This window comes from Heteronotia binoei, chromosome 7 (genome assembly GCF_032191835.1).
Source record: "Heteronotia binoei isolate CCM8104 ecotype False Entrance Well chromosome 7, APGP_CSIRO_Hbin_v1, whole genome shotgun sequence".
NCBI classification, from domain to species: domain Eukaryota; kingdom Metazoa; phylum Chordata; class Lepidosauria; order Squamata; family Gekkonidae; genus Heteronotia; species Heteronotia binoei.
The window spans coordinates 35,915,790-35,930,964 of record NC_083229.1 but is presented as its reverse complement, the minus strand read 5'-3'; the positions used below and the strand labels follow the sequence as shown (position 1 = coordinate 35,930,964).

Genomic DNA, 15,175 nt, shown 5'->3' with positions numbered 1-15,175 from the left:
TGAAAATCAGTGTACATTTACTGATTTAATTCAAAATGTGTTCTAATTGAGGATTCAAACCTGTTGCTGTCTCTGGATTTAACAGTTCATTATTGCTGTGGTCTACTGGCATACTATTCAAAGTGTCAAAAATCCTGAACTGAATATGCTAATTGTGCTTCTGCCTGTGTGAGAGGTTTGAAAATGAATGTGGCCTATAAAATAAACCAATGAAAGATAAAAGTTAATGAGGCCATAAAAATATTCTTCTTTCACACTTGAAAATATAGAGCTCAATGAACTTCTATTTACACACTCCAGGAATCTTGTTGTGTAGATGATACTTGTTTTAGGCTGCTGTCTCTGTGTGCATGAAGAGTGGGTTGTGGAGCAGGTCCTCATGAGCCTCCCCTTCCCTGCCAGTCAGCCTCTGCACATGATTTAGTGTGTTAGGCATGTAGCTTTGCAAAACTACTCCAGCAGTGGTCCCCTCCCTTTAACCAGTCAGGTTGAAATTCTAAGTGACTGTACTATTTAGCAAATGATGCTCTTGTGGCAGATCTCATACAGATGGGCAAAAGTGTCCCCATTCTTAGACTTCTAAATTTTTGCAGAGTGGGTAAAAGGACACATAATGAGTAAGAATGGTTGTGAAATCCAAATAAATCAGATGTCACAGTAGGTTTTGACGTTTCCTCTCCCCACCTCAGATGGAAATTGTTTGCAGTTAGAATTCAGCAGCTCTTCTGTTCAAGGCTTGAACAATTTTTCCTTGTCTCTCCAGTGCCTATGGACATCTTGGACACTGGAGATTTCTTTCCCTCACTTTTTGTGGGCTTTTTCCCCCAGATGTGGACACTGGGGATTTTTAAAGGTCCAGTGCAGACATTTCTGCAATTCAAGGATCCCTGAAAAAGCATAACTAGGTCTTCAGAAGCATTCTCTAATATGCTGTCCCTAAATATTTGGTTTCAGAAACTTTGGGACCAATATTTTGTGGGAAACATTACTGATAGGATAAATAGAATGTTAATTTTTCCTATTAAATCTAATTTTGATGAAAAATGGTTCCTGCTGAATTTTTGGCTAGTCAAGATTTCATTTCAGCTGAATGGTCTCAAGTACATAAGTGGATATAAACCTTATGGAATCACTATTACTATTTTCTGGCTAACAGGTGCTACACGTTTGGGCTATTAATGTATGATTGATACTGATATTCTTCGCTCTTCTTATATTTTAACTGTATGGCATTTTTTCTTTATATGATAATAAATCTCTGAATTTTTTTTAAAAAAGATTCTCTAATAATCTTGTTTTATAATCTTGTATATCTTTAGAATCACAGTAGAGAAATCTTTCCCAGTACAGCTCTGTACTAGATCTAGGAGAGGTTTCCAAGTGATTCCTGAATTGCAAACATTCATGCTTGAGGTCCTCAAAAATGTTACCCCTTTGTCTGTGGTGGAGAGATCAAGGGAAAACTGCACTGGGGAGATCAAAGGAAACATTTCTGGTGTCTGTGGCCTCCATGGAAAATAAAGAAAGCCATTCTCCTGTTACTCTTTGAAATCCTTTCCACAAAGAAGTTGCTCCATTAGCCAAAGTTCTTGGTGTGATCTCTCTCATGTTGTTGTTTGCTCCTTCCTTTCATTTGCGAGGAGGACATTTGCCTCTCTCCCTCACAGTCTGCTATGCAGACTGCCTGTCTTTGAAAAGTACAAGACAGATTTTGGATCTCTTCCTTTTACGTAAACTGCCTGTTATGGAGGAGAATGTACTGTGGTCTAAGCTCCGCCCTCCAAGAAAATTAACAAAATGTCTGCCCCTCATTCCTTGAGGCATGCTCTCTTACTGGTGTGGAGGAAATTCTGGCCTTTGTATCAGTTCCCTCCCTCCAATGTTGAGCCTACTGCTCCTGCCCTGAGAGGATTCAAGCAAAATGGCAAGGAGACAGAAGAAATAGTACTATAGCAGAAAATGAAAGAGCAAGTTAATGGGAGCCACTTCTGCTTACGTATTATAGAATCAAATAATTCCTCAGTGCCAAGACCACCTTTGGAAGAGGCAATTCAAAGAGGAAACCAGCAAGCAAGAGTTTGTCTGTAAAAAACATAAGAGCCACCATTTGAAATCAGACAAATGGACCATCTAGTCCAGCATCCTCTCCTGCCAAGGCTGGATCTTCATATTTTTTGAGTGTGGACAAAAGTAAAACATGGCACCTCCTTATATTTATATATACATATATGATCAATGTTTTTAATATAGATATATAATAAACAACAATAAAAATCATCATTAGCTAAGCGTTCCTCCTATAATTCCTTTTGTTGTAGGGAGCTAAGAGAGTTCATAAGGCAGACATGCATGTTAGATATTAGGAAGGCAGACTTTGAGGAACTCAGAGGCATGATGAGAGTTGTTCCATGGTAAAAAATACTGGAAGGGAGAAGAGCAAGTAAAGAGTAGGCTCTCCTAAAACAAGAGCTATTGCAAGCTGAATATTCCAGCAAGACATATGTGAGTTCCTTACACTATGATGGGGAAAATCTACACTTCCACAAAGGAAGCCCACTACCCAAATAAAAAAAATAGATTCAAATTCTGTATTCTAGAAAAATAATATTTATTGGTTAGCTAAGGCAAGTTTCTGACACCCAAAAGAATTCACACAAGTTACAAAGCAGAGATATAAGAAAAGTAAACTCTCTTGCATTTGGCTGTCACAGCTAATTGTCCTGAAGTGACTTTTCCTCCATTACCATCCATTCCCCCCCCCAGACTTTTATAGCTAGCTATGCAAGCGGCCATCATAGATCCTTGTGGCAGCGAGTTCCACATGCTATCCCCCCAACCTGCACAGTCCAACGCATTCTTCATCTCAATCTATCAAACAACTCTCTTGACAGGAATTAAATCTGCTTCTCATCCCCCCCCCCCCCAGTTTCTTTCAGTTTCCTCCAAAAGAGCCCAACACTCCCCTCACCAAGTCCATGATGCCCACTAGCCCACCTTCCCTCCATCCACCTTGGAAATACGCTCCTTATTTGTTTTTGTTTTTTTTTTAAAAAAACATGGTGCCTGGGCTGTAAAGGATGGGGAACAAGGAGGGCACAGAGGCACTGAGTTACTTTCTGGCCTTTTACTTCTGGGCTCGGGGCTCCCTCGTTGGGTGAGTATGTGTTGGCTGCTGCCCCATCCCCCAAAAAAGGAGGCGAGAGGATGTGGCCAACAGCATTCCTGGCTCTACTCAGTGCACTTCTCACTCACTAGATCCTTGTGGCAGCAAGTTGCACATGCTCTCACTCTTCCCCCATCCCCCACAGTCTAACACATTCTCCATCTCAATCTATCAAACAAGAAACAACACCTTCAATGGGACTTAAATCTGCTTCTCAGTGGAGAGCACAGAGGTGCGGAGTCACTCGCTGGCAACACCTGCCTTTCACTTACAGACTTCCTTACCATGTGAGTATGTCTGGGCTGCTGCCCCATCCTCAAAGAGAGGGCCGACAATATTCCTGGTTCTGCTCCTGCTTGGAACCGTGGCATTCAAGTGCTGCAGGTCCCACCCCCTCCAAACATGCACCCAACACAATTGGCATTCCACCGCACATGGATTACTGGGCAGGATGCAGAAGTGCTTCCACATCGCAGAGTGGAGCTGGGTCCCCACAGCTATAATTTGGACACCTTGTGAGCCAAACTGCCTGCTGCAGTCAGCCCCTGGAGTGATTGTGGGGGGCATGCTCACAGAATGGGAACCAGTGGGGAATTGTAAGTTGGAATCTCTTGAGTGTGGGATGTGGGGAATGCATCATGGCTGACACCACTACCTCAGAATCCACAGCATGAGTGTCTTCCTTCCCTAATGGACTTTGGTGCTGCAGCTTGGATGTCACTGGAGAGTGATCATTGGCTGCCGTTGAGATGCCCCATGGACATCAACAGTGCAGGGGAAGTAGACACAGAGACCACTGATTATGTACTTGGAGGGAAGCCAACTATCATGGCTCCCCATGGAAAAGCCCAGGCAGTAACAGCAGAACAATGGGTGTTAGAGATGCAGAGGAAGGAGGCAACCCCAATGCAATGACCATGGAAGTATTCAGGAGAAAGTGGAATGTATGGGAGCAGAGCAGAAAGGAAGCCCCAGGCTGCAAAACCCCAGAATGTTTAGGGTGGTTGTTAGAGATGTACAGCAAGGGGGGAACTCCAAGGGCAACAGCTATGGAACAAAGGCAGCCACCCCAGGAGAAAGGGAGTGTATTGGGGAGAGCAACAAGAGTGCCCCTGGCAATGACTCTGCAACAATTCAAGCAAGGCAGGAGGACCCCAGAAAGTGGTGGGGTGGTTGTTAGAGATGCAGAGGGAAGCAAAGCCAAGGCAGTGACTGTGCAACAATTTTGGCAGAAAACCCAGAGGGAAAAAAGGGGGAGGTTGAAATGCAGAAGGGTGAGGGAACCCAAGCGCTTCACTCTGAAGTGATCCAGGCATGGACAACTAAAGGAAAAGTGAAATGAAAAGAGAATGAAAAGCAATCACACCCTTTGCAGCTGAGAAACAAATGGGGGGGGGGGGGGGAGATTTGCAGTACGGAAATCCAGGAAAGGCCCCATGGCCCCAATGGTCTAATTTTAATGCAGTGTGTATCAAGCCAGGAGATCCCTTGTTGACTCGAGTTAATGTCCTTGTTGACTAGAGTTAAGGGAAGGAATAACAGGCCTGCGTCCTGTATAGAAAACTATCTACACATTTTGTCGTCTGTCTCCAAATCTAGAGGGTCTAGAGACCTGCTTTTTAAAAGAAAGGAAAAAAAACCCTGGAATCTGCACCAGAGAATGCACCAAACAGATACTGGGTGACATGCCTAGATTTCCTGTAAAACCAAACCCACCAAGATGGCAACCTTACAGCTACATGGTTACATATATCAGCTAATAGTAGTTGATGTCTTTATATGTTACTTGCGTCTTTGTTGCATGGGGGAAAACATTAGAATGTTACATCTAAGAAACAATTTAGATGATATTTAGCTGCTTTCTTGAGTAAAGAAACAGTATATACTTTTCTTAACACTAGAAAGCAGGAAGTGAAGTAAAGGGAAAGTAGAGTAAGGGCACTGGGTCACTGTATAGTTAAACTTTAGTGTAGAGATTAAGTATATATAATTCCATTCCCAAATTTTGGCAATGAAGTTTATAGTCATTGAAAGATTGAGCTTTCATTATTTATGTTTGAGGAGCTATATTTTATGGATGATTTTTACATGGATTAATTTAAGGCATTAGAATGTCATAATTGTACTATTTGCTACCTCTTCTGGTTTGTGGGGACTGTTATCAAGGGTCTAATAACCAAATCAACAGTCCATGACATTTTTCATTAGTCTGCCCCATTTGTTCCTAATTTTGTTCTATCCTGCATCTAATTTTGGGGTTATTTCTCTTTGTTTTAATATTTCTCTTTGTCTTAATTTGAATCTATGACAAATATTTAAAAATAATAAGAGAAATATAAAAATGAATGATTCTGCCTACCTTTCAAAAGAGTTTACATAATGTAGTGGACTGGTCAGGTGACTTCACTGAGTTGTCTTAGGTAAGCCCTTATCTCAGCTACAGATCCTTTTCTTAAAAGAATAATACCAGCCTACTTTAGAGGGATGATGTAAGAATAATGGTATTATGTGCTAAGTACTTTGAGTGCTCTGGGAAGTGATATACACATGCTTCTTGCTATTAGTGGTATATGTTACAATATCTTATCTCATGCTGCAACTATCTGATTATCTCATTATATGTCTAAAAACAGAAGAACTAAGATGTCTAGACAACTTTGTAGAACAAAGTTTGAGTCCATTGGCACCTTTAAGACCAACAAAGTTTTATTCAAGGTATAAGCTTTCGTGTGCAATACGAATTCATATACTGGTATCTGTTGGTCTTAAAGGTGCCAGTGGACTCAAACTTTGTTCTGCTACTTCATACTAACACAGCTACTCACCTGAATCTATAGACAATTTTGTATTATAATTATTTTGATTTATTGCCTTAGCTCAAAGCCATAACAAACGATACCTCTGTATTATTTAAGCTGTTCTGATCTTTATTTCTAGATTACCGACATAATGGAAGAGATCTTCAAAGCTCAACACTATCAGTGCCAGAACAAGTGATGTCATCCAATCACTGCTCTCGGTCAGGGTCCCCTCACCGTGGAGACAGTATAGGACGGACCAGATCATGGTCTCCCAGTGTCCCACCTTTACCAAGGTAAATTATTGCCTCCATTTAGCTTTGGAATGTGAAGTGGTTTCCACAGTTGCTAGAAATTATTTCCGTAAACTCAAGAAAATGAATAACAGGAAAAAATAGGCCTTTTATAATACTAGAATGCTAAAGAGGTTTGTTTATAATATGATGAGCAAAAATGCACCAACATATTCTTCATTTATTTCTGCAGTAAGAGCAAGACTTTGTTTCCCTAAGATCTAGGAGTCAGCACCTGTGATGTCTAATGATGGGATAGCCCACCACCCAGCTTAGTTTGGAAATGGACACAAGTAAATTCAGTTATTTGTCAATACCCTCTCTCTCGGCTTGGCTTCGCGAACGAAGATTTAAGAAGGGTGCAATAGTCCACGTCTGCTGCAGGCTCGCTGGTGGCTGACAAGACCAATGCGGGACAGGCAGGTCCGGCCACAGTGGCTGCAGGGAAAAGTCTGACCTGGGGTTGGTGCTGTAGCAATGCGATTCTTCCTCAATCTCCTTTTGTCCTCAAGACCAACTATGCGTGCGTTCTCAAAGGAAGAGACAGCCTGGTGGATGGTGTGCCTCCATGCTTTGCGATCTGAGGCTAGGTCAGACCACTGGTGATGGTTGATGCGACAGGTGCCAAGGGATTTCTTCAAGGAGTCCTTGTACCTCTTCTTTGGTGCCCCTCTATTTCGATGGCCGGTGGAGAGTTCGCCATACAGGGCAATCTTGGGAAGGCGGTGGTTTTCCATCCTGGAAATATGCCCTGCCCAGCGCAGCTGCGTCTTCAACAGCAGTGCCTCGATGCTGGTAACCTCCGCCTGCTTGAGAACTTCAGTGTTGGTCACAAAGTCACTGCAGTGGATGTTGAGGATGGTGCGAAGGCAGCGCTGATGTCAATACCAATACATCACTAAATATTATGGGCTATTATGAATCTAATTCCAATTGTTCATAATATTTAGAATTCTGAGCATTCTTGTTACACATCAAGAGTGTCATGTGCATCAAGAAACCATCCCAATCCAACCTGCTTGTTGCTATGCAGAATGATAATGCTTGCAAGAGCTTGCCTGGCAGACAGGCCAGAAGGAGAAAAGACTCTCCTTGCCTTCCTCCTCCTTCACTGTCTTCCTTCTCTTCTTCACTGTGTATCTCTGCAAAATACAATGCATGGGAGCACAGTTACCTAGTCTGCTCTAAGAAATATACTTGCCAGAGTGCTCTGAGCACTCCAGATGTTGTATGTGCAACATGGCTAGGAAGAGTCAAGAGTATCTGGTGCACTGTGGGAAATGCAGTTCTCAGATTGTATGACATTAGCACAGGATGCCTAGGGAGAGGATGGCCCAGATCACCTGCAACCTGCCCTTTCTAGTCTTTGTCCCACAACAGCAGCAATAATTTTCAGAGGTGACTTTGGTGTACCATATAAACAAAATATAATTCATGGAATTTTAATGCTTATCTTGCATTGATGGCAGTCATTACAAGCCGCTGAGCTTTGTACTCTGTGTGAAAGGAGTACCGACCTTTATGGCATCTATCCACCCACCCCACTTTTTGGCATGAAGGTCTTGTCCATCACTATACAAGTGACTGACAAGGGTTTTTTTTAGATATTATACTTGTAAATTAAGTTAGAATCAAATTGTTTACAATCATATACATTTCCTGAGATTAACTAATTTATCTCACTAAAACACCATGCATGTCTTTACTTTCTCTAGTATCCAGGGTAAAGCAGTCTTTAGTATGGGAAAGCCTTCCCTTGGTGTCAGGCGGGGTCATCCCACTTAGGATCTGGGCAAGGTGTTTGGATCCTATTAAGGAAAGGAACGAAACTCTTTTGGCTCAGTAAAAAGCTCTTTTGGCTTTCCCCACTTTGCTCCTCATCCTCTTCTTTTCTTTTCTTTTCTTTTCTTGTTTGTTGACTTGTCAACAAGTGGGCACTCTTTATAGCGCACTTGGACTGTCCCACACTCAGTCACTTGGGATTCTCTCCAGACCAAACATTACCTCCAACTGTGGAGCCTGCTTGCACCATACAGTGCACCATTCTCCTTACCACCCCATTGCATGAGTGAGAAGTAGTGAAAGAGCATGAACAGGAGAATGAGGAAGTCATGCTACAGCAGAGACGGGGCAAAAGTATTTTATCTTTTCCCCCTCCAGTCTTCTTGTGCATTTTTTTTTCCTTTTCTGGAAAAGAAGTCTGTGCTGAGGGTAGCACAAAGGCCCTCCACCTTCTGCAAGGTTCCTGTGACAAGCAGAGGACCTGCTGTGGTAGCCAAAGAAGGACTGTGAGTCACCACCCTCTGAGGAGGAAATGGAAGAGGTGGCCACTGCCAGCAACATCTACTTCTCTTCAGCCAGAGATAGGGAAGTGGACTCCCAGGTTACAGTCAGTAACCAGAGGGAACATATATGAACATATGAAGCTGCCTTCTACTGAATCAGACCCTCAGTCCATCAAAGTCAGTATTGTCTACTCAGACTGGCAGCGGCTCTCCAGAGTTTCAAGCTGAGGTTTTTCACACCTATTTGCTAGGACCCTTTTTAGGAAGGAACAAAGTGGGACAGTGACTATATAGAGGATATGGCATGTCCCAATTTATTTACTTGGTTTCGACCATTACTATCTCAAGTGGTATGGAGCACAATAAAAATACTGTTTTCCAAGTTCCGTATATCTGCCAATGATCAACATAAACCTCACAAAAAGTCTGAGAAGCATAAGGACAAGGAAAGATCCTTGTGTTTCTTCTTGGAGGAAGACAAAGATAAGAAGCCTGCTGTGGAACCCGAGCAATCTTCTCTGTCTTGGGTAAGTTCCGTTGAGTTGGCTTCCAAGAAGAGGAGAGGTGACCTTGCCAGTGTAGTTAACTCTGTTAGGCAGTGTAGCCTTCTTTTAGACTTGGGAGCCGTGGGAACTTTCCAAGAAGCAGTCAATATAGCAAGAAGGCTGATTTTTAACAAAGTTTTCCCCAACTTCAAGGTTCTCAGCACACTGGAGGTGTCTGATCAGCCAGTCTCAGAAGAGAAAGAACAGTTCTCTTTGCACTACAATTACACAAAAGCCAATGGCACCTTGCAACTTTATTCCAGTATTAATTTTTTTTAGTCCGAACTCCCTTCATCAGATGTATCAAGCATTTATCTGTAGCAATTATTTATTTTAATAAATAAATAATGCCTTATCTCCCAGGACTCAACAGGTAAACGATACAGCAACCAAGTTACAAGGGCATAAATTATAACAGCCCAACTAGCAGAATTAAAGCAAATTAAAATACACAAATTACAGATTCCAAAGTGCTCAGCACACAAGAATTAAAACACGAAGGATCAACAAGCTCAAAGCCAGATCTGCTGAAGAATTCTGTCTCCACCAAATCCCCTAGAACAAGATCACATTACATCAATGTTTTTCTTCTTAAATGTAGCAAATGTAATTTCTCACTTTGGTCACTCTGGCGCATCATTCCAAAGGATCAGGGCCACCAGAGAAAAGTCCTGTGATCTTATGCAAGCGTATGAACAGACTTAAGGAAAGGCACCTTAAAGAAAAGGCTGTTTGCAGAATGCAACTGGTAAAGGGAAGTATATTGAAATATGTGGTTCAATAAACATGAGATAGCTACGAATTCAATAACCTGGTACACCCACAGAAGAGCATTGTGCTCTTAGGAGAAAAATCTTCTGGTGATCCCTGGCCCAAAAGACATCCAGCTGCACTCAGCTTTTTCAACCCTGGTGCTGGCCTGGTGGAACTCTCTGCCAAATGACATCTGTGCTCTGAGGAACGTATTGCAATTCTGCAGGGGCTGAAGGACAGAGATGTTCCACCAGGCCTATGGTTGAGGACACCAGCGGTTTCCCATCAAGCCTGGATTCCTCAGTTTTTCCTCCCACTAGATATGTTGCCTTTCAGCACCATCTGAAATTGTTTAGAACTGTTGTTTTAACTGCTAATGTATTGTATATGTTTTTACTGAATGCTTTTATCAAAAACTTGTTCACCACCCTGAACCTTGTATGGATAAGGGCGGTCTATAAAAAGTATATATTAAAATGACAACAACCAGCACTTTAAAGCAAGTGGATGCCAACACAACTGATATAGCAATAGTTATATGTTCTAAGCAGCTGATCCCAGAAGGATACTTTCTGCTGCATTTTTCTCCAATTAAACTTTATAAGGGACCTTCAGAGGCACCCTTCGTATGCTGTGCATTATAACAGTCCAGTCCAGCAGAATGCTATTTACAAACAAACCTGTAACATGGATCAATGTAGCCAGCTTAGCAGAATCTAGATAAAGGGCAAGTTTACAAGCTAATTATTGGAAGAAGGTCCTCCTAGCAAGCAAACCTACCTGCTTATCCATTTACAAAGCTGGGTCTCCTTAAAGTTAGGAGCAACAAAAAGGTGGGAGCAGGGAGATTTTACTAAGAGAGGCCAGTTTGAATCACTAACCAGTTAAATCAGTCCATTCATAATGACTGGTCACTCCTAACATCCATCCATCCAATTTTGAGAGTCATCCAGAAGGCCCTAGTAAAATGAACAGAGCTGATGCTAATGGCTTCATTTGGGCTACAATACTTATGATTCCCAGATTTCGTTCAACAACAAGCTTGGATTACCTTGCATTTTCCATCACATCAAGATCTGCTGATCCATGACCAACAGCCACAGGTGTTCTACTTGAGTGTGTAATTATTGAGCTACATACTGCATACTATAAACTTGAATAATAGAATCACAGCGTTGGAAGGGAACATATAGGCCATCTAGTCCAACCCCCTGCTCAACACAAGATCAGCTTAGAGCATCCCTGACAAGTTTTTGTTCAGCCACTGCTTAAAGACTGCCAGTGATGGGGAGCCCACCTCCTCCCTGTGTAGCTGATTCCACTATTGAACAGCTCTTATTGTAAAAAAGTTTTTCCTAATATCCAGCTGGCACCTTCCTGCCCTTAATATAAACCCATTATTGAGAGTCCTCTCCTCTGCTGCCTACAGGAACAACTCCTTGCCCTCCTCTAAGTGGCAGCCCTTCAAATACTTCAAGAGAGCAATCATCATGCCCCCTCCCTCAATCTTCTCTTCTCTAGACCGAACATTCCCAAGTCCCTCAGCCTTTCTTCCTAGGGTTTGGTCTCCAGACCCCTGATCATTCTCATCACTCTCCTCTGCACATCACTGTTATGTCCACATCCTTTTTGATGTGAGGCCTTTAGAACTCCATACAATACTCTAGGTGAGGCCTGTCCAATGCAGTGGGACTATGGCATCTTGCAATTTGGATGTTATGTTATGAAGCAATAGGGTTTGCACCTCCACATGGAGTGTGTTTGCTAGCTGGAGTATGAATATGGCACTTAACCATCAGTTATTTTGTTGAAGACTTCCTACAAGAAGACCTGGAAAAATGGTCTCAGCAGTAATATGCTTAAGGGTCAGACAGCCACTCAGTACAGCATCCTGAGTAAAGAGCAAGGCGAGAAATTACCAGGTCATCTTCATTCATGGCTTTTTTTTCCCACTAAAAAAAAGAGGTGCCAGAACACTCAAGAGGGAAATGAAGGAGAAACACATGGATGCACCTCACGAACTGTTAAAACATTTTTTGAGAATTTTGTTTCCACAAAGAGGTTCTGGAACTCTATTCTGCCGCATTCCCCAGGGAAAAAGAACCCTGAATTTTGCCAACTGCAATACTGTCTCTTTAGATAAATCTGTGCAGCATTGGGGAAAAAAGCTCTGGGTGTGTGAAACACTCTTCTTCACACTCTTCCACAACTAAAATATTGATGTGCATTGAAATTATGGGTGCAGAACGAGTGTTATTTGGATTGACCTATATTTCTGCTTGTAGTTTGTTTTCTGGAGAGTTCTTCAACATAGTCCTTCATTTGCAGCAGGTTTTTAATCCTTATATGCTAGAGCGTTAGTAAGCTGATGAGCCACTAGTTCTTGTTGCAGTCGTCTCATGTCACTCCAGGATCCACTCTGTCTATGTAACAATACAGAGCAGGCATAGCAGTTTACATTTAATAATCCAGCAACTCGCTATTTGAGTGCACTGCAAATAATCACAGGAACACACACACAGAGTGAATACGATGCAAAAGAATAGCACTAAAAGAAAACAAAAAACCCTTCAAACTCTGTCTAAACATGTATTTATTTATTTTTATTTATTTAAACATTTATATGGCACATTTCCACCCAATCAGGGTTTACCAGGTGGCATAAAAACATTTAAACAAAATATAGTTAAAATTATAAAATTCAGTGGATGGCCATTAACCTTTACTGGAAATATGCCAGACAAAACAAAATTGTCTTCACCTACTGCTGAAATACTATCACATATAGTACGGCACGTAATATACTGTCACATAGTACAACAAATCATGCTGTCTTATAGAGCACAGTTCAGTATAGTAGCAAGCAATTGATAACAGTGAACTAACCTACAGAACAGGAGCATACAGATACACAGTGAGATAAAATACTGGCAGGGAAATAACATTGTACTGCTAACTTATATAAAGAGCAGAGTTAAGTCCTACCCTGTGTTGCTGAATTAATATACGGAATGGCAGAATGTTGTTACCATTGACAACAACATCTGGTAACACTTTTAGCTGGTGCATGTCATTCATATTATCTGCTGACTCATATTTTTCTTCTCCTTCCAATAACACTGTCTCCCCCTTCTCACTGCGCTGCTCCTTCCTTGTACATCTATAAAAAGCAGATTCTGCAGGCACCTCAAGTTGCAGCACATTTCAGAAGATTTCTGGAGATTATCAACTGTTATTATTTTAGCAGTTAGATGTTTTATTATACAACAATTATGCAAATGACATTGTTTACTAATGTGAAAGTTACTAATATAAAAGGTTAAACATTGTGCAGTTCTCTTAAAAGCATAGACATTAAGACAATATGTGAATTGTATTTTATGTCTGTCATGTAAAGCATGCAGCTGTAACACTTTGGTTAAATAATCAGCTGCTATTAGTAGATATACTTAGCCCCCTTCCTGCTACCCTTTCCATGCTCAGAGTTAATTCTCAACTCTTATATTAACCATAGTTAAGAAACACTTTGGCACCATTGTTAGCTACGGCTCAGGGCAATCAGGTTGTTAGTTAAACCAGAAATTGGAATTAGTTAAAATCCTGGTCTATTTTGAAGTAATTCTTCCAGTTTGCATACTTTATTCTGAAACTGAATATTAATTTTCCACAATTCTATTTTTCCCAAAATGGTGTTGTAACAGGTGGGGATGAATGGGTGACTGGGGTAGAGAAGCAGTGGGGTTTTATATTGTAGAGGAGTAGAGGGAGGTTGTGATTGCAGTGTAATTAAGATGCACCCTTCTAAGTCCATTTATGTCAATGGGCTGAAAATAGTTAAACTGTACGTAGGATTGCACAGTTAATGGCACGTAAAATATTAATGATTCAGACATCCCCCCCAATGCATATATTGGTACTTTGGGATGATGTATCTTCCCTCCCCGGCCCCATTTTTTTCTCTAACCAAATGGGCTTGCTTTTTATACTTTGTCTGAAAGCCAAGATTCATGGATGTTTGTACTGACTGTTGGACTCCGCATCACGTCCATGAAATATCATGTATCCTGGAGCAAGGAAAACTAACAGACTTAACCCTTAACAGACTGCAGTAGAATCAGGGGTTACAACTAGCATCAAAAAAGGAACACATTTAGTGATTACCATAAGGGAACAGCTCACTCCCCTCTCTAAGACACTGATGGTTTTGTTTCTTCAGTAGGAATGTGGAACAGGGGTCTCGAGGGACCCGATCTACTCCTGCACATTACAATACCATGAACCGAATGGATAGACATCGAATAATGGATGACCACAACTCCCCAGACAGAGAGAGGTAGATATTCCAAAGTCACAGAGTAAATCAAAATAACATATTGCAAAAAAAAGCACTATCATTTTCAGTTTTCTATTTAAACTCTCCAGTTTACAAGCACAATAGAGATACTTACCTAGTACTACCCCTGAAATTATAATTTTCTAGTTCTGAGTACATTGTATGTTACATATCAAAAATTCCAGAGGCATACACTGGTCAGCAGAGCATGAGAAAAGCTCTAAGAAATATTACAAGGAGTATATTTTAGACAAACAATAATTGGCTCTACATACTTATATTTTGTTTTGACTGCCTTTGGGATAATTGGTATAACAACCATGATATTTATTACATAGAGATTTGAAAATGGTTGGACATATACATGGATTTAACAATTTGATCATTCTGATTTTTGTACATTAAAATATGGAGAGTCATACTGGCTTCTTCTTATAAAATTATCACTGTCTTCTATAGACCATGCAGCATTGGATTTTTTGGGGTGTTCTATTGTAATGTCACCAGTTGCTACAGAGGTGAGCTGCTTTTAAAATCAAATAATGGCTTGCCTCTTCAGAAACTGCTTTAGAAAGTACTTCCCTTAAAGGTCTTGTTTTGCCCCCCTTGTTCATGTAGTTTTTTTTTATCATAGCCTATCCAATTAGAGTAATTTCTTTCCACCATGGAATATGTGGTTTGTTTGTTTAACAAAGAATAATGAACTGCTGTATTTTTAAGAGTGTGCTTTATAGCATGATAGTCACAATAGTTTTGCTTTACAAATCTTCATATATAGCAAAGGATGTATCAGTACATCTGTCTTTTTATATAATAGTAGTGAGCTAGAGGTTATAGCATGCTAAATATGCTTATTTTCCAAGGTTACCCGAAGCATTTTTTGCTTTCTTTTTTAAAAAAATAGTTAGGGTATTTTCCACCTCACTGACTTCAGATTATGAAAATCAGAGTAAAGACACTGTAAGTTTTGCATCAAAGTTGTGCTTTGGTCTCTTATTAAGCCAT

General features: G+C 41.0%; 1 protein-coding gene across 50 annotated transcripts in view; it reads left to right on the top strand.

The window, feature by feature from the left end:
* Positions 1 to 15,175, top strand: part of RIMS2 (regulating synaptic membrane exocytosis 2) — a 679,145-nt gene that overhangs the window by 451,484 nt on the left and 212,486 nt on the right. For 46 of the 50 annotated variants that reach the window (XM_060243358.1, XM_060243365.1, XM_060243362.1 and 43 more), the window contains 2 exons: positions 6,101 to 6,257; positions 14,054 to 14,170. In XM_060243358.1, coding sequence (XP_060099341.1) covers positions 6,101 to 6,257; positions 14,054 to 14,170 — 274 coding nt within the window. The remainder of the gene's footprint in view (positions 1 to 6,100; positions 6,258 to 14,053; positions 14,171 to 15,175) is intronic. The other 4 variants (XM_060243394.1, XM_060243387.1, XM_060243400.1 and 1 more) reach the window with 2 other exon arrangements.